The sequence below is a fragment of the Lissotriton vulgaris genome, chromosome 8, assembly GCF_964263255.1.
Source record: "Lissotriton vulgaris chromosome 8, aLisVul1.2, whole genome shotgun sequence".
NCBI classification, from domain to species: domain Eukaryota; kingdom Metazoa; phylum Chordata; class Amphibia; order Caudata; family Salamandridae; genus Lissotriton; species Lissotriton vulgaris.
The window spans coordinates 1352408045-1352428305 of record NC_141696.1 but is presented as its reverse complement, the minus strand read 5'-3'; the positions used below and the strand labels follow the sequence as shown (position 1 = coordinate 1352428305).

Here is a 20261-nt window from a genome sequence, read left to right as displayed (position 1 = left end):
GTTTAGCCTAAAGACTGCTCTTGTCCATGCTACTAGGATAGCTGGTCTATAAGGTTGACTTACAACCAATCATCAATAAGGGTCGTTTGGTATGATACAAAGTGATCACTAGAATAGTGAGCACTATATATCAGGCCAACTTCTCACAGTGAGGACAAATGCTACTAGTGGGCCTGCAGCACTGATTGTGCCACCCACATGAGTAGTCCCAAAATGGTGTCTCAGGCCTGCCACCGCAGTGCCTGTGTGCAGTCTGTGAACTGCCATGTCCTCCTGGTCAGTGTCCCCACTGACCAGGCCTAACCCTTCCCTTTTTGTGCACATTGGTCACCCCTATGGAAGGTCCAAGGTACCCCCCTGGGCAGGGTGCAGTGTATGTGAAAGGTAGAGCATGTACTGGTGCAGGTGATATGCTCTGGTAGTGAATTACAGCCATTTTATTTTTTCACTATTGTGAGGCTACCTTGCTCCACATGCTAACATGGGGGATAGTGACTACCAGCATATCTTCCCATAGGAACAAGATAGGACATAAGTCTAGTAGCCCTGAACTCAGAATTTAATAACACATCTTTTAGGAAAGGTTGTTTTTGAGTCCTGTGTTTGAGAACAGCACTTTTAGAAAGTTGCTGTTCTCTTGTCCGACCTTCCTGTGTGCCTTGGCCTGTTTGTGTATTGACTGTCTGGTTTGAGAGTGACAGGGGCTGGGGATTCCCCAGGAGGCTGGCTGAGTCAGCCCTAGGCTGAATGGCTGCATTTGCAACTTGAGTGGTGGGAGGAGATAGCACCTGGGCCTGAATAGGGCTGTGCCTGCCTTCCACAATGCTGGCTCCAACTCCTGCTGGGCGGCTGACGACCCTGCCCCTCACTCTGAGAGGAAAGGAGAAGCCAGGAAAACAAAGTGCTCAAGAAACACCCAGAACTTGTTCAGACCAGGCTCAGGGTCCACTTGCACAAAGAGAGCAAAGACTTTTCGAGATACAAGTACAGGACCCCTGACAATAGAAAATTAGTTCATCCTGGAATCAAGAAGGAACCTCTGCCAAGAAGAAAGCTGAAACTGAAGAAGGAAGATTGTCCAGCTGTTGCTCTGCTGGATTGCCCTGCTGTTGCTTTGCTGCCAAGGAGAGGTGAAGGACTTTGCTTTGTGCTGTGTCCCCTTGCTTCAAGGAATCTCCAAGGGCCTGAGAAGAGTTGGCTCCCTGTTTTGAAGTCCCAGGAACAAAAGGACTTCACCCCCAGCTTCCCCTGAGCTCTCCTGAGAGAGTTCTGTTTCTCTCCGGAGTGTGTGGCCCATGTGTGGTGCCTCTGGAAGTTGTACCTGTGCTGGGAAGCCTTTGCTACAGAAAAGTTATAGCATCGCTCGCTGCGGAGCGCATCCCCAACAGTGCGATTAAATTCCCCCCGCTACGAAGGTCGAGATCGTCGCAAGAGCCGTTGCATCCTTCGTTTGCAGGACGCACCAGACCGGTGCGGGAAGACTAACATCGCTGTGAGTGTCGGCGCAGAGCCTGTCGTCGCTGGGCGAGATCTCTGCACCACTTCCTTGCAGACCGCATCACGTCGCTGCGATCATCGTCGCAGAGCCATCGCATCGAGGAGCTGCGAGAGAGAGATCGCCTCTGGATCGTGCATCGTCGCCCCGGAGATCGTCGCAGCCCCTACGAGATCGACGCATCGTGCCTTTGGGAGATCAAACTTCCTACGGAACCTACGCACCTGAATCCATACAAGTGGCCTTCCTCCCCATACAGACCGGATTCGTCGCAACACGCCCGCTGCTGCAGCGGGGTTGTCGCATCGCCTCCCCAAGGTCTCAGGAGCAACGCATCGCTTGTTTTCCACCGCATCAGCTTCTGCTTTTGGAACTTTGTCGTATCTAAAGGTACTGTTGGCTAAACGTGACACAACTGTGAACTTTTCACGCAACTGTGGATTATTTTTATCGCAACCTTCAGAACTCTTTTGCAACCATATTCTTGAACTGTGTATGTTGGATTTTTGTCGTTTTGGTCTTGTGTAGTTTAGATTAAATACCTTTATTTTTCTAAACTGTTGTGGAGTCAGTTTGTGGTGTTTTCATTGTGTTACTGTGAGTGTTGGTACAAATACTTTACACATTGCCTTCTGACTAGCCTTGACTGCTCGTGCCAAGCTACCTAGAGGGTGAGCAGGTGTTATCTCAGAGAGTTTCCTCCTTACCCTGACTAGAAGCAAGCAGTGGTACCTACCCCGCCAACTAGAGACCCCCAGTTCTAACACCCGTCCTGCCGGCCCACCAGCGTTACCTGCGGTTCACGGTAGGCCACAAGCACTTTCAGTTTACCGTGCGCCCCTTCGGCCTTACCAGCGCCCCACGTGTGTTCACGAAAGTGATGGCGGTGTTCACAGCTCATCTGCGCAGGTTAGGGGTTTCAGTCGTCCTCCTACCTCGACGACTGGTTGTTGAAGGCGGGCTCGCCCCAGACATTCATCAGCCACCTCCAGACTATGGCCGACCTCCTGCACCTGCTGGGGTTCTCCATCAATGTGCCGAAGTCACACCTGTGTCCCTCTCAGAAGCTCCTCTTCATCGGAGCGGTTCTAGACTCGGCGCAGTTTCGGGTTTATCCTCCCGAACAGCGGGTTCGGGATATTCAGGCTCTGATTCCGATCTTTCAGCCGTTATCCCGACTCTCGGTCAGGTTGACGCTGCGGCTTCTGGGGCTGATGGCCTCCTGTATCCTTCTGGTGCATCACTCCCGGTGGCGGATGCGGGCTCTGCAGTGGGACCTGAAGTTTCAGTGGGCCCAGCATCAGGGCAACTTGTCCGACCATGTCTTGATCTTGGAGGGCACTGCATGATAGTTGCAGTTATTGCTCACGGACCGCAATTGGGTGAGCGGCAGATCCCTATCCCTACCCCAACCGGAGCATGTAGTTGTGACGGACGCGTCCCTCCAGGGCTTGGGGGGCCACATTGGAGAGGCGGAGATCAGAGGCCTCTGGTCTCCGGCGGAGTCCCGGCTCCACAACAACCTTCTGGAGCTGCGGGCGATCCGGCTTGCACTGAAGGCATTCCTCCCCTCTGTCCGGGGGAGTGTAGTGCTGGTGTTCACGGACAAAACCACCGCCATGTGGTACTGCAACAAACAGGGCGGGGTGGGGTTGTGGACCCTATGCCAGGAGGCTCTGCACCTCTGGCAGTGGCTGGAACATCAGGGCGTGACCCTGGTGGTTCAACACCTGGCATGTTCCATGAACGCCAGGGCGGACAAACTCAGCCGTCGGTGCATGATGGATCATGAATGGCGTCTGAACTCGGACTTGACGCGAGGCCTCTTTCAGCAGTGGGGAGAGCCTTGGTTAGATCTATTCGCCACAGAAGAGAATGCGCAATGTCATCAGTTCTGCACGTTGGAATTTCCAAGGCGGCACTCGCTCGGAGACTCTTTTCGTAGCGAGTGGAGCTGCGGTCTGTTGTACCCCTTTCCGCCTATACCACTTCTGCCCAGAGTGCTGAAGATCAGAAGCGACCGGGCCCAAGTTATCCTTGTGGCTCCGGACTGGGCACAAAGATACTTGTATCCCGAGCTACTCAGCATGTCTGTCGAATCCCAGATTCGTCTGCCTCTTCAGGAGGACTTTCTGTCGCAGCAGCAGGGGGGGGTCCTCCACCCGAACCTGTCCAGTCTCCACTTACATGCGTGGAGATTGAGCGACTGCAGTTGAGGCCATTTGACTTGCCTCCTGAAGTCTGTAATGTGATTCTGGCAGCCAGGCGTCCCTCCACAAAATCGGTATACGCCTGCAGGTAGAACAAATTTGTGGCATGGTGCACAGCAAAGGCTGTGGATCCCCTTTCTGCCCCTCTTTCTGAGGTTCTCCTCTTCTCTCTCTTGCCCAGCAGGGCTCTGCTCTGGGCACTATCAAGGGCTACCTCTCTGCTATTTCCGCCTTCTTAAGGCTCCCTGATCAGCCCTCTTTGTTCAAGTCCCCAGTTGTAAATAGGTTTTTGAAGGGCATCACTCGTATGTTTCCTCCTGTTCCTTTCGTGATGCCTCAGTGGGACTTGAATCTTGTTCTGACCTATCTGATGTGCGCTCCTTTCGAGCCACTTCACAACTGTCCTCTTCGTCTCCTTACTCCGAAGACTGCATTCCTGGTTGCCATCACCTCTGCCAGGAGGGTGAGTGAGCTCCAGGCTCTTGCCTCTAAACCTCCCTTCCTTTCTGTCCATCAGGACAAAGTTGTGTTGCGGATGCGACCCTTTTTCCTGCCCAAGGTAGTCACAGCCTTCCACATCGGGCAGTCCATCACTTTGCCCACCTTCTTTCCGCATCCCTCGAAAGAGGAAGGGAGGCTCCACCGTCTGGACCCAAAACGTGCGCTCTCATTCTATTTGGATCGCACACGGCAGTTCCGGGTGGATGACCAACTCTTTGTTGGTTACGTGGGCGCTAAGAAAGGTTGGGCGGTGCACAAGCAGACCATCTCTTGGTAGGTCGTGTTGTGCATCAAGGTATGCTACTCCTTGGCTAAAAAGGAGCCTCCTGTTAGGCTGAGGGCCCATTCCACTCTGGCCACAGCGGCTACTACTGCCCTGGGTCGGGGGATCCCCTTGCAGGACATCTGTCAGGCAGCTACGTGGGCCTCGCTGCACACGTTTGCAAGACACTACTGCCTGGACAGCCAAGTCCGGAGAGATGGCTTCTTTGGCCGTTCCATTCTCCAGGACTTTCTGGTGTGATCATTGGTTCGCAGAACCACCACAGGGGTTGGTATTGCTGGGGTATCTATTCTAAGGTAAGGAATCTAATACTAACCTGTTTCTTTCAGATGCGCAAGTTACTTACCTTCGGCAACGATATATCTGTAAGAAACAGTAGTCAGTATTAAATTCCTTACCACCCCACCCATCCTCCCCGTTCTGTGAACCGATATCTAGGGTTAAGGTCATCCCCTTTCAGGGCCCTAGTTTCATGGCACCAGTGTTGGTTTTTATCATGGCTCTGCGTTTCTGGTGCGGAAAAGCTATGTATAAGAACTGACGTCAGCGCGCGAGGGCGGTGTCTAAGTACTCCGGCGACGTCATCCCGGTGCCAACGACGACAGACGCGGAGCCGCAGACGACGCCTACCGACGTGCAAGGGTACTGCTACGCAAAAGTTTCCGGATCCAGCCTGACGCCTGGGGATATTCTAAGGTAAGGAATCTAATACTAACTACTGTTTCTTACAGATATATCGTTACCAAAGGTAAGTAACTTGTGCTTTAATTCTCAGTAGCAAGCCTGTTTATTTTTTAATTCTTTTCCTTTGCTTGCCTTCCTACGCTATTCTTTTCTTGGCTATTTCTTTGGATCTTCGTCTGTGCTTAATTTCCCATTTGTATTGTAATGATAACATTTTAAGATATGATCAGCCCTTATGAAGCATATTAGTTGTTGCAAAATACTGGTTGGTTTGAGGGGTTTTTCCTTTCTGCTCAATGATTTTTTTATTACTGGAAAAGTAAATCGAAAAACATATATATATATTTTTTTTAGATTGCATCATGTAATGAATGTGAAACCTCAAACTAGTCTATGAGCTTCATGCTCTGAAAGCAGTGCAAGTACTAAAATTACTGAAATTTTCTGGGACATAATAGGAAAAACTGGATCAACATCAGTAAATCTTGGCCTTTTCACCTTAAACAAAGACTGCAGTGATGAACATGATTCGCAGGAGGCATAGAGTCACGAGGAAAGGCTTATATGATCGTGATTTTCAAAAGGGACATACTTACTTGCGGTAAGGTGGCCTGCTTCGAGTCCAGGACACAACTTTAAATGGGGGTGATTGCAACAAAAGTTCTAGGATTTTTTTTAGAGGTTGGTGGAACCGAACATCCATCAAAACATGGCGAGTGGCCCTTTTGCTATATTTTGAGTGAAGTATTAATAAGGTGGACAGGACATCTGCCTAACTCAAAACAAGGCCTTTAATCTGGAAAACACTTGGAATGGGGAAAGAAGTTAAGAAGCTAATGTGAATTCAGGGTCCCAAGGAAGGTCCCTCTTTGGCAGGAAAACTGTGTAGCAGTTAAGGGAGGGCATTAACCTGTTGGACAGAGGGCAAGTAAAGGGGCTAACAGTGAGCAAAGCTACTAAGCAATGTTAGACGTGCCTAGATTTGACCAAGTGTTAGAACAAGATAGAAGCAAAAGCACTTGCAAAGCACTAGGCTAATGTAAAATGACAAAGTAACAAAAGCAAAGTAATTATTTGAAAGAGCATCAGTGAAGAAGCTAATGTTCTGATGCAGTGGTCTCTTATTAAATGACATCGCCTGTTACCTGATGTTTATTGTTGCTCTGAGTTGCCGCTAATGATGAGGAATGCATTTCATGTGCTCCTTCTTGACTTGCATTAGAATTAATTATGTATAAGCTTCACATAAATACCAAATTAATTTTGGAAAAAAGTGTGACTTGCATTGTAAACAGCTTACATAACGGGTTTGTGAAAATCCCATCCTCCAAGTTGTATTGGACAGAGCAAGGATGGTAAACCGAGGGGATTTGCCTTTTATACTTTCACTTTGGAAATTGGGTGAGTGTTTGATGGATAGGAAATGACAGTGGAAACGGCATTGTACTTGAACGTGGCAGGTGGAGCGCCAGAGAATAGTTTAGTAGAAAGAAAAACACAAAGGTAATAGAGGGCCCAAGGGATTTTATAGACCTATCACGGATTAAATCCCCAAATCCATCCGATCAAAAACAAACAGATATTCCGGGGTCTGATTTACCAGTCAGCTGGTAAATCAGACCCCGGAATGTCTGTTTGTTTTTTAATAGTAAAGTAGTGCCAGTATTGTGTAACATCTATTCATTCCATTTTGTTTTAAGTTAGATACAGAAATGTTACTCGATGTAGAAAGTTTACGAATGATGAACTGGTGCAATGATGAAAGTAAAATAATAAGACTATGTTGCTAAGTGTTAAACTTTGTGTGATACAGAATAAAGTAAATTGTATAACTAGTTTGATATACAAGAAGTATAGCAAGTAGTGCTAGAGAAGACCATTCAGCATGTTCGGATCCATTTTGTTCACAATAGAAGACCTTAGCAAAATCTAAATTGTGTAAAGCCTTTTCACCATTAAAGCAGATACCTTGAATAGCCTTGTAAGTGAGGCAGTACAGTGCTGCAGAGCTAAAGAATAACATGTTGAGCAATGGGGCGAAGTATTCGTGCCCGATTTTTGCACGATAGCAGTTCTGTTGACACTATGGTCCAGCGGTCTCTTCCAACTCTGCCTTGCTATAATTCTAACATTCTCTGATCTGCACTTGAGCAGAATACAAATTAAAACATTGCATTATGTAAACAGGTCTTTGACAGTGAACTTTATTTTGTTTACAAGCTGTTCATTTCACTGCGAAAGTTACCACCAACAAAGATTCAGCTGTTGAAGCGTGCCATTCTACCAAACATGTCATCAGTTGAAGTAAAGCGGAAACCTCGATCGAAATCGTTTCGGAATAAGAAGATAAGCCGGAAAAAGCTTCAAAAGTTATTAATTTTATTGAAAGGTCAGAATGAGAGAAAATGCACAGAGCTACCGCCTGATCACAATGTACTACAGAGATCCGCTCAGATGAGAAAGTTGCTTAAAAAGTCACAGCTTGCACATAAAGCTCGGTTAGAAAAGGCACGGCAATCTTCTCTGACTACATGTCCACAACTGAATCCGCAACCAAAGACAGACATGTTACCTGGGCAGACCAAAGCCGGTAAAATGTCCAGCTCAAAAATGGCCAAGTCACGGGTATCCCAGAGGTCTCCTAAGAGAGGAATTCTGTCAAAGGCTGCACAAAAACCACATGAAAAGTCTGCATCTGAATCCGGAGAGCAAAAACGTTCTCAGAGTCCAGCTTCTCTCTCTAGTACAAATGAACCTCCAGCTACGTCAATACCACTTTCAGGAACTGCAAACCCAAGAGAAAGCTCAGCCGTCCTTCTAGTGGTAACTAACTCATCTCAGAAATTAAACGGGGAAGCAAAATCCCTTTCTGTGGTGAAAGATTTACCTAAAGAAAATGTCCAAGGTCCAGGTGGGCAACAGTCACTGCAAAACAAGAATGTAGTCAGTAATTTGGAGTCTGCAGCAAAGACTGTAAAATTGCAAAGTTTGACATCACATTCAGCGACACAGACACTTCCACAACACTCATCTTCTGTTAAAGGCAATAGTACTGCCCCTAAATTAAACGCATTTAAAGGCAGTCTATAACTCAGTGCAGTTTGAAGTCATAAGCTAATTAAACTTATCTTACCAGTTCTCTACAGACTTAGCAAATATCTCTGCCGCAAACTCACCAGGATCTTCCCATTTACCAGATATTTTGCCAATCACTGCGTTTACCTATGTTCCTTTTGAATGGCATACACAACACTATCCATCCTGTGAGTGCTTTAAAAAATAAAAGACTTTGATTAATGCATTTCTTTCTTTTTAATTCTATGCATCGAATTGGTATCATTTGTGGTTTATAATAAACTCTTCAGTTATATTCACTTCTTCACTAACAAAAAAGCCTTGGGGAATTTGTGCACCTTCCTAGCTTTCTGTGGCCAAGACCTGTCACCACTGCTCTCTTGTTCAACCCAATCTTGAAGAGGCTTTTACGGATTTCATAAATCTTGTGCATACAAGAGTATTGGAGTGAGGGATGACTAGTTTATTGTAAGTATTTGGTTGGGTGCATAGAAGCTGGGAAAAAGGGGGGGCTGGTGCAAGGTGAGTTTTACAAGTGAATTGACATTGGCAGACAAAACCAAACATTACATTTCAGCAGTGTTGATACAAAACTGTGCAAACCATGTAACATCCATGCATTTTTTTCTCACTGTTTTATATAATTTTCTTAGATATAACGCAAACAATGCGCTGATACAATAATGAACGAATATCGTTTCAATGCACACTTCTCTAATCTAGCATCGGGCTCAGTTGCAAGCCAACTAAAACATCTTAACAATATTTAAACATTAACATTATCCTAACCATAGGCAAGTTTCACATCTTATTTTTAAGTTTTCTTGTTCCCCCACCCTGCCTCCCATCCAGCCAATGTAGTTACAAACCATGTTCTACGTGGCCATCTGCCTTTGTTCTCAATGACATTCTGTGTAGTCAGTGAGGTGGACGATATACATCCGATAAGGCACATATTACAACATTTTTCATGGGATTATCTCATCACAGAAGGTGTTGTCCGCACCTCATATGTACCATATATATTCTCAGGCCAATGAGGCTAGTAAAAAAACAGTCTCCTTTTGGCATGCCCTATCCTGACACAAGTCATGTTAACCCTCTCTTTTCTATATTCATGGGTGTTGGGTTCCCGACGGGTCAGAAATAGTGAATCAATTTAGCCATTCCATCAGGTCTTTAGCCAATTATCATACTTCCTCACTTTTTATATTTGAGTTTCCTAAGCTACAGCCCATTCCGTCATGTCTTGTACCCAGATGTCAATAGTCTGAGGTTTAGGACTCAGCGAGTGTATGACAATCCTTCTTTCTGCCAGTAGTGTTCTTGCTATGTAAAACTTTCTACCCATATGTTACTTTTTAAATTTTGGGACTTTACCGAGTAAACACTTCCTCGTTGCAGGTGGCCACCCACCTCCAACACTGTCTTCAGGTCTTTGAGCTACCTCTGCCCAAAAGCTTTGTATCAGTGGGCAGGCGCAGGCAACATGGAAGAAATCATCTCCTTTTTTTGACCCAAGGTACACCTAGTGAATTTTCCTGGGTAGATTACACTAAACTTGACTGGGGTCAAATAGGTCATATGGATGTAGTTTTGTTGAATTAATTTAAAGCTTGCATTGTGTAATGCACTCTTCACCCCCTACACACCGCTGCCCAAACCTTGTCAGTAAGGTCCTCACTCATATGTCTGCCATGTTCCCCTTGATTTTAGTATCTCTGCAGATGTGTGTCCCCTCAGAGCCCAGTAAAGATTGTAACAGGTTTTATACACCATGGCAGTGACCCCAGCATTGTGTAGCTTCAGACGCTTCTGGAAATGTAGCCCATATGCTGCTGGCCTATGAGCCATATAGGCATATTGGAGAAACTCCTCTGTTAATAACAAAACTTTTTTGTGCCCTTTCAAACATTACCAATCTGTTCTCAGAGTACGGGTCTGCCAAAATCAATCTCCCTGCCTCCATCCCCCAACACTATAGCATGGGCCATTTGACTGAATAGGCGAATACTCCAGATTGATATCTCCAGTACAAATGACTGATGTTTCACAGACTTCACAGCTCTGTCCCATATAATACAAATCTATCTGATTACATAGGACAGGTGAGTTGGCACTCCACAGCCTCTCATTAGTAGATTTGGTTGTGGCTCATAACTGTAAGTTCCATCCAAGAGTTTCTTCTCCCAGTTTTCTCACTCCTCCAGCCAATGTAGGGTATATTGTGATTCACTGACTATATAAAATAACTCAATATCTGGCACTGCTGATCTGCCCTTTGCATTTCAGGCTAGTAACTATGACTCGGTTTTCCTGCCTGCTCTCATAAATTCCACCAACAATTGGTCCAACACTTTGAGCAATGTGAGCGGGATCAAGTAAGGTGCTTCCTGAAGCACGTACAGACACTGTGGCAAAAAATAATTTATGTATCATTCGTGCATATATATGTACATAAGCCTATAGCCCTTCTCCATACCTGGCACACCCTCGTCCACTTTTTATTCTACTGATTGATTGGGATGGGAACAGAATTGTGAGTGATTCCGTTATCACAAGTCTTTTGCCCGGTTTTTTTCTTGTATTTCTTCCTGATTTCTGTACTGGCTCGAATAGACTGTACCACAACACATTTCTAAGGTGTTTGCCAAGTATCCCAAGCCATTTACAGTTTCTCATTTTAATTTTTTGCATCTTCTCTAGTGAACACCCATCCAGTCCAAGCTTAAGCACAGTTCACAACCACGTGGACAAAGTCTGGTAAGAACTGCCTAATAAGGCTATCAAGGATCTTCATCAGAATAAAAATGTCCTAGCGAGCAGATTGCTGACCCATCAGAAAGTGATACAAAAGGGGGTGATGGACGGAGTGCTTGAGCAAATCAAACACTCACCCCCAGTCAAATGATCTGGGTTTAATCCATCACCAGTCTTTAGCTCTCTCAGCCACCCCTGTTCAGACATGGCCATATGCAAATCAGTCTGACTTTGTGGCTCATGGGAACAGTCCAGCCCGAACTGCCAAGCCATGTCTTTCCTGGACCGGAAACAAGCATCCTGGGACCGGCTTCGGAGTCATAATCCTCATCAGCCAGGCTATCTTGAATCCAGTGGCCACGTGAGCAAGGGACTCACGTCTGAGCATACATACCCTGCCAACTTAAGGCGAACAAAGCGATACAAAAGGGGGTGATGGACGGAGGCAGTTCGGGCTGAGGCACAGGGTCAGACTGATTTGCATATGGCCATGTCTGAACTGGGGTCGGAGAGTGGGCTAAAGAACGGTGATGTATTAAACCCAGATCTGTTGACTGGGTGTGAGTGTTTGATTGGTTCAGATTCTCCGTTCATCACCACCCCCTTTTGTACCGCTTTGTTTGCCATAAGTTGGCAGGGTATGCTCAGACGTGAGTCCCTTGCTCACTTTGACACTGGATTCAAGCAAGCCTGGCTGAAGAAGTCTGTAATGCCAGAAACCGGTCCTAGGAAGCTCAAATCCGGTCCAGGGAAGGCATGGCTTGGCAGTTCGGGCTGGACTGTTCCCATGAGGCACAGGGTCAGACTGATTTGCATATGGCCATGTCTGAACTGAGGTGGCAGAGTGGGCTAAAGAACGGTGATGGATTAAACCCAGATCTGTTGACTGGGTGTGAGTGTTTGATTGGTTCAGATTCTATGGCAGGACCGGAGGCTCAGATTATGCTTTTCTTTCTCCGCTATTTATTAAAACACAAAACGCATAGCAGCCCAGAAAAACTCTTATTGTATTGGAACATCATCATCGGTTACAATAAAGGAAGAAAAACATCAAAATAAGCAAATAGTGCAAATGTCTCAGACTTTCACTTCAAGTCCCAGCACTCCAACTTGGAAGATCCGAGGGTAGTCCTTTCACAGTGTCCATTATCCTTATATAAGCAGACCCCTCATTCCATTCTCCCTCTTTCTTCGCTGCTTCCGCAGCCAGTTAAGTGTTTGCTTTTTGCTCTTGGTTATTGTGGTTGCCTCACTTTGGGGGTTTTTCTGGATTGTGTTTCGGGATCTGTGTAAGCATTGTGGCTGTTTTCTCCACAGAGTCCCGGTAGTGTCGCGGGGGCGGGTTTTCCGCCCCTTACGCGACCTTGTCCCATTGTGGTTCCGCGGCGTGTATCAGCCGCTAGAGGGCACTGCACCGTCTCGTTGGTCTTCGCGCGGTTTTCTCTTCAGAGGAGCCGCGCTGAGGAACCCGACGGACGCGGAGCCTTGCCCTCGTGCCCCCTCAGTGACTCTCGGTGTTGCCGGGTCTGTAGCCCCATCTCAGTGACTCCGTCACTTTTACGCCCTGTTTAGGGTCTGTATTGCGGATTACCGCGTTGCTGCCGGTGTTACCGGTTTGTGCACTCTTTAGCCCCTGGTGTGGTAGCGCGCTGTGGGGGGGGGCAGGCCTGGTCCCTTGTGGTGGGTCGGCGCGCTGTATTGGGTCTGAGTGCGCCCCAACTGCGGTCAGTTCCTACCGCCCAAAAACTGTACGGTCCTCCGGACTGTTGGAATTCCTTGTACCCCCCTGGAGCCTGGGGCTGTATTGTGTTGACCGTGCAGGTCTGAGTTAGGTGTGGTCGCCTGTCTGGTTGCCCCCATCATGGAGGATGAGTACTATGAGGAGTCCCATTCCTACTTGAACGACGAGGAGTTTTATCAGGCGGTGGATAGCTCCATCTATAGGTGCGTGACGGAGGTAGTCGGCCCTATGGAGGACCGCCTTTCGGCTCGTATAGTCGAGGAGTGCGCCAAATTGGCGCGTGCTGACCTTCCAGGCCCTTTGGGGGAGGGTCCTCCAGCGCCGAAGAAGCCCTGCAGGGAAGGGCTGTCGGAGCGTGCCCATGGGGTGGACAAGGGCGCCTTTGAGCGTCTCCGGGACGCTTTCCTAGCAAAGGCGACCGCGCCCCCCACGGAGCAGCCCGCCGCCCCGGTCCCGGTGACGCCTTTGGAGGTTGCACCTTCTTCCCCGGATAGGGATTCCCCGGATACTGACGACGACGACGATGAGTCAGAACGGTCCTGGCGGCCTTCGAGCTCGGCGACTGAGTTGCCTCGGGACAGCTCCGGCATGTTGGACCGGGTTGAAATTATTCACCCGCGGTCTGCAACTTGGGCCCCGGGCGACAAGGTGGCCAAGTTCGTGGCTAGCAGGCTGCGCAAACCTCTGGAGAAGGAGGCCAGAGGGTGTCTGAGAGGGGAATGCCCTAGACCTTCTTTGGAGGGCAAGGTTGCCATGACTCCGGACCTGGATGGCAAGATGGCGACGTTCCTAGCCAGGTTTATGAAAGACCCCCACAAGGGCATCGACCGTTCCTGGCGGTCCTGCCAGGAAAAACTGTTAGACGCGGTGGGTCCAATTACAAAGATTTTATACATGGCGGAGGAAGCGAAGGTCTCCGGAACAGCTATCGACCCTGAGGTGCTGTCTAACTGGGCACAACGGGTGATCATTTTCCTGGGCAACGCCAACTGCGCCCTTTGAACAGAGCGCCGCCGGTCCTTTCTGATTAAATTGGACCCGAAACTGGGAGATCTGGCCTCTTCGGAGGCGGGGGCCGTGGCCCAGGGGGGCCTCTTCGGCGAGCCTTTCATCAAGGAGTTGGGGAAGTTTGTCTCCACCTTTACTTCGCTGGACAAGGCCCAGTCCAGCATCAAGCGGGTCTTCCACCAACGTTTTTCCGCCGGGGCTGGTCGCAACAGGGGCCGTGCGACTGGCCGTGCAGGTCAAAATGCCGGTAACAGAGGGCAAGGCTCCGGTCGAGGGCAATACAACACCTCGGCCAACTACACCAACTTCTACCCCACAAGGGGACAACGCTTTGGTGGTCGTGGATTCAAGAAAGGAGCAGGAAACACTCCAATTCCGGTGAGTGTACTTTCTGCAGATCAAGTGTGTGTTGGCGGCCGGTTAGCGGCCTTTTGGGGGGAATGGGCACGCCTCACCGTGGACGCATGGGTTTTACAAACCGTCCGCGGTTTCCACATAGAGTTTTACGACCAGCCCATTCAGGTGAGTGCCCCTTCTCCGATGGTGTTCTCGGAGGTCGATGCGCTGTTGATCGACGAGGAAGTCGAGGACTTGCTCCGCAAAAGGGCTATTCGTCGTTCAACTCGGCATCCCTCAGGGTTCCCCAGCAACCTTTTTCTTGTGGACAAGCCCGGCGGCGGGCGTCGCCCTGTTATCAACCTCAAGGAGTTCAATGGGTGGTTGGTGTATCACCATTTCAAGATGGAGGGCATCCATCTGTTGCGCGACATTCTCCTGTCGCAGGACTGGCTGGTGCGGCTGGATCTGAAGGACGCCTATTTGGTGATCCCCATTCATCCTCCGCACCGCCGTTTCCTGCAGTTCCTCTGGAAGAGCCAGGTCTTAGAGTTCACTGCCCTTCCTTTCGGTCTGTCTTCCGCTCCGTGGTGCTTCACCAAGGTCCTGCACCCGGTGATAGAATTTTTGCGCGGTCAGGGCGTCAGGCTTATTGTCTACCTGGACGACATTTTGCTGTTGGACCAATGTCCTCGGAAGCCGCGCGACCACCTGCAAATGGCGGTGTCGCTTCTGCAAAGCTTGGGGTTTGTCATAAACGAGTCCAAGTCGGTTCTGGTTCCCTCCCAGCGAATAGAGTTCCTGGGTTTCGTCGTAGACTCTGTCGAGTCCGTTCTCAGTCTTCCAGCACGCAAGTTGTCGAAGATCCGTCATGTGCTGCGGCAGACGGTGGGGAGGTCTCACACCTCACTGAGGCAGATTGCCAGGGTAGTGGGCCTGTTGTCTTCCTCCATCCAAGCAATTTTTCCGGGGCCGCTGCATTACAGGGCCCTTCAGCGCCTCAAAGCATTTCACTTGCGCAGAGGTTTATCGTACGATCAGTTGGTTCCTCTTTCGGAGGAGGTGCAGGAGGAGATGACGTGGTGGCTTTCTCACATGGAAGCCTGGAATGGTCGAGCGATCTTTGGGTCGGTCCCGGACTTAGTGATCGAGTCCGATGCCAGCAGAGCAGGCTGGGGCGCTCGCTGCGGGGAATTTTCCACAGGCGGCGCGTGGTCGCCTGAGGAGCAGACGATGCATATCAACTGTCTGGAACTCCTGGCGGGGTCCTTTGCGGTTTGGTGCTGGACCAAGGACAAAGTGCAGTCGTGTGTCCTATTGAAGATGGACAACGTCTCAGCCTTTCGGTATGTGAACCATCTCGGTGGTTCGCGGTCCCGTGCGCTAGCGAATCTAGCGAAGGAGTTTTGGGCCTATTGCCTGGACAATCAAGTGTCGGTGCAGGCGGAATACCTGCCGGGTCAATCCAATCAAGTAGCGGATTGGCATTCCAGGTATCTACGGGACTTCAGTCAATGGAAACTGGATGTGTCGGTTTTCCGATGGCTGAACGGCCTCTGGGGTCCTTTTTCGATCGACCTCTTTGCCTCGCGGTCGGATAATCAACTTCCGAGGTTCTTCAGCTGGAGACCGGATCCAGTGGCGGAAGCCACGGACGCGTTTCATCAGGACTGGAGTCGGGAGTCTCCGTATGCGTTTCCTCCCTTCTCCATGATAACGAGAACGGCGGCTCAGCTGCTCTGGCAGTCGGGGGAGTTGGTCCTGGTGACTCCGTTCTGGAGGTCGCAAGTGTGGTTTCCAGTTCTACTGGAACTTTCCTGGGATTTTCCAATCCTACTCCCCCAGTTTCCTCATCTGCTTCTCAACCCGGATCAGGAGCCTCATCACCTCCTCGTGCAGGGTTCTCTCCGCCTCATGGTATGGAGGCTTTCAGGGGACGCTGGTCGCTCCCAGGCCTTTCGCGACCGGCTAAAGGACTCTTGTCCAAGGCCTGGGCTCCCAGTACGTCGAAACGCTACAAGTCCGCTTGGACTAAATGGGTACGTTGGTGTCTTCGACATGACCTGGATCCCTTGGTCGCAGGAGTGGTTCCCATCTAAACTTCCTGACGGAATTGGCTACGGCGGGTTTGGCGTATCGCACTATCAACGCCATGCGGTCAGCAATTTCTGCTGCGCACCTGCCGGTGAACTGGTCCCCAGTGGGGGAACATCCTTTTGTGTGCAGGCTCTTGCGTGGTGTTCGGTTGGCTTTGCCGCCGGAACCCCGTTACTCCGTCCTTTGGGACGTGAATGTTGTCTTGAATCTGTTCCTCTCTTGGCAAGCTAATAGGTATTTGACTCAGAAGGAGCTTTCGGCCAAATTGGCCATGCTGTTATGCTTGGTGTCTTGTCGCAGAGTGTCTGATGTTCGCGCTCTTGATGTGTCCGCTCGGGTGTTTTCGCCTGATGGCGTCACCTTTACGGTTGGCCGCCGTACCAAGTCTGGCTCTAGAACCATTACGTATCCTGCGTTTGTGGACGTTCCTAAGTTGTGTGTTGTGAACTGTTTGAAAGCGTATGAGGATATGACTTGGGATCTTCGCCCTCCGGGCGAGCGTCAGTTGTTGATTGCCTTGCGTAAACCACACCATGCAGTCTCTTCCCCCACTATTGCCAGGTGGGTGCGCTGGGTCATGCAAGAGGCAGGTATCGATACTAAACGTTTTGGGGCTCATTCTGCCAGAGGGGCCATGGCCTCCAAGGCGTTTTCAGTAGGTGCACGCTTGGAAGACTTGATGCGTGCTGCGGACTGGTCTTCAGAGTCCACGTTCAAGAAGTTTTACTTCAAACCAGTGGTGGACATTGCCAGTTTGGTGGTGAGTAAGCTTTAAACTAGCATACTCTGAGCCTCCGGTCCTGCCATAGAATCGAAATTTGCCTAGCTAGTGTGACGGTAAGTTTCAATTCTATTAAGGACACGGAGGCGAGGATTATCCCACCCAGATCGTCCGAGTGACGTCCCACCCGTATGCCAGTAAGTACGTAGGTTTCCAGTTGATGTGGTTATTTCATGACTGTTGCTGTCTATATTGCTTGCTGACATGCATCTGGTTGTACAACTCTCACGCAGTTGTGTTTTGTCACTAGGTAATGATGGTGCCAAACAGGACCAGTAAAGATATTGCGTAATTCGCGAAGAAAGAGGAAGAATGGAATGAGGGGTCTGCTTATATAAGGATAAAGGACACTGTGAAAGGACTACCCTCGGATCTTCCAAGTTTGAGTGCTGGGACTTGATGTGAAAGTCTGAGACATTTGCACTATTTGCTTATTTTGATGTTTTTCTTCCTTTATTGTAACCGATGATGATGTTCCAATACAATAAGAGCTTTTCTGGGCTGCTATGCGTTTTGTGTTTTAATAAATAGCGGAGAAAGAAAAGCATAATCCTCGCCTCCGTGTCCTTAATAGAATTGAAACTTACCGTCACACTAGCTAGGCAAATTTCGATTCTCCGTCCATCACCACCCCCTTTTGTACCATTAGAAAGTGAGGCACGCTATAAAGGGACTCATGTCTATATTTTTCATTGTTATCCAATATAGCTTACGGTAAAAACTATTTAAAAAAAAATTGAATGCATAGGCTTGTAAGAACATCTGTCCTTTGGGAACCAATGACATGTTCCTGCCAGACCCAGCTTTTAAGATACGATGAATAGGCATTCCTCACCAAGGACTGAAGACTTGCTTCTGCAATTCTGATATGCTCACAGGTGTTTCGTCACTTGCCACTCTGCAGTGTGGCACTCCTCCTACACTGCGTGGTTGAGGACTCCTAAGTGGGCATGTTTCAGGTGAACAAGTTGTGGACTCTGGGTTGCACATGGAAGTTGACCTAGCATTCTCCTTAGGTGTTCAGATAAGTCGCAGCCTAGGAAAAAAAAATCTTGCTCATTCTCATCCTGCCTAGTGGCCTGGTCTCACTTGTAGGGAGAGGGCGAAGACTGAGCAAAGCTCCTCCTTGTAAGAAGAAACCAAACAGGTTACATTCTTCCTAGGTTTCAGTACTACCTCACAGCTCACTGGAAGACTGAAGCCTTAGTAAAAACAAAAAAGTGTGGTACCATTACTTGAAATCTTCATACGGAGCCTCGTCGGTATTGTTGATAGGTGTCCTGCATCCAAACAGCTTGCCTGACCTTGGAGTATGTGACCTTATCGCCCTCTTAACTCAAAAGGTCCTAAGGGGTAATGTTAGGCCTTTCACACATATCCTAGTTCATGAATTCTTATGAATTCCTATCAGGGGCACTTTTAGACAGGGGATGTCATTTTGACATACTTTTGTTTGAAAAGGTTGGCTCTGTGGATGTCTATTCTACACATGCTAACTCAGTTCATGTTAACATTTGTTTTTATTTCAAAAGGTTTTATTGATTTTTTGAATAAAACAATAAAAAGAACATCTTATTTTAAATGTCAAGACCTAAGCTCGAGAGTTATATTTGACATATTCACTGACAAACTGAAATACACCAACTGAAAATCACCCCGTCCCATAGGGAGAGAAAGAAAATAAGATGGTGATGAAAGGAGACAAAGAAAGAAGAGAAGAGATCCTAGAGTATAGCTGCCAGTATTCAATGCATTCAATTCCAAAAATAATACAATAGCTCATTATATTTGCTAAAATATGAAGTCCATTATTAATGGAAGTTAAACTTTTTCCTAGTAGTAATCCAATCATGTACGCAAGATCTCCTGTCATTGCATTCCAATTCCAGCAGAAAGGGTCGTCTCGTAGCTTAATTTTGTACAGGCACTGTGGGTCTAAAGTGTTCTATGCAAGAGCTAAAATTTAGTTTCAGATAGAGGGTGCAATTTTGTGTTTAAAGACTAAGGTCCAGATTTCTTGCCAGTTAAGGTTGGATGTACTTGTGGTGTTCTCCAGTTCCTATTTGGATTATGTATGTGTCAATAGTCTAGATGATTTCGGTGGTAGTGGTGAGTATATGTTGGAAACAAAGTGACAACTTCTAGAGAACAAGGATGTAAGATCCAGGATTGAAGGATGAAAGTCTTTTATTTTGGTCTCAGAATTTGAGGAAACACTAAGGATCCACATTATTTAACTGGTATGTGTTTTGTAGATTTGAAAAAGACAGTGGTGCTTGTTCTGAACCCACATGTTTCAAGATAAAGATGCCTTTGAGGTCCATTAGTGCAATTTATGGGTGAATTATCTATTTTTATTAGTTTTATTGTTCCATATCTATTTTTATGTTTAGTTTTTGATTTCAAATCAAGACAGCATCTTAAGTTATGGAACATGCCATCCGAGTGAGAAAGAACCACTTGGTTGTTAAGAACAAGGTTAAGCTAGAGTGCTGCAACATCTATTTTTCTGTCTCTAGCCATATTGTTTGATTATGGTCCATTTGTATCAGCCATCTTAAGCTTTGTTTAAAAAGAAAGGCTGATTGCTATAAGGTTAAGTCAGGCAATCTAACTCCACCCTGTTTTTGGACAATCTTAATTTTTTTCATGGAAATTCTCTATTGTTTATTTCTCCAAAGGAATGTGTTTAATGTAATGTCTAATTTGAGAAGAAATCATCTGATAGCAATACCTGAATCCTATATCGTACATAGTTTATCAAAGGTGTGAACATCATCTTAATTGTTTTCATTCCCTCCACCAAGTTCAGCATTTTGGAGTCCAACCTTCTAGAAGATCCGATACGTTTTGTAGAGTGATATTTTTATGTTTGATAGATTCAATAACGTCCTCATTAAATTTGATGCCAAGATATTTTATACGTTTAGTTTGCCAAGATAAGCCAGTGGTGCCTAATACTAATTTACCTTTCAATTTATTTATATGAATCAGTTACTTTTTATCTCTACTTAAGGTATGATGTGATACTCGGAAGAAGGCATCAATGTGCTTATTTATTTATTTGCTTATATAGCGCAGGAATTCGACCCCCGAAGTGGTATCTCCGCACTTGTGTTCTTACCATAAACTAAAAGCCAGAGACCAGAAAGCAAATAAGAGGGATGCGGGGATTAGATAGTCAGGAACAGATGTGTTTTTAAGAGTTTCCTGAAAGCTCCTAGATTGGAGTTTTGTCTCGTGTGAGGGATAAGGTATTCCAGAGAGTGGGACCCCTGTAGGAGAGTGCT

The 20261-nt window shown here is 47.6% G+C and overlaps 1 protein-coding gene across 3 annotated transcripts in view; it reads left to right on the top strand.

Annotated features, from left to right (window-relative positions):
- CEP57 (centrosomal protein 57) overlaps nucleotides 1-20261 on the top strand; it is a 595025-nt gene that overhangs the window by 379745 nt on the left and 195019 nt on the right. Inside the window, exon 7 of one of the 3 annotated variants that reach the window (XM_086935294.1) lies at nucleotides 7394-8448. The exons of the other annotated variants lie outside the window; for them this stretch is intronic. Coding sequence (XP_086791420.1) covers nucleotides 7394-8263 — 870 coding nt within the window. The 3' untranslated portion in view covers nucleotides 8264-8448. Of the gene's footprint in view, nucleotides 1-7393; nucleotides 8449-20261 lie in introns of those variants that run through there. 3 annotated transcript variants of the gene reach the window in all.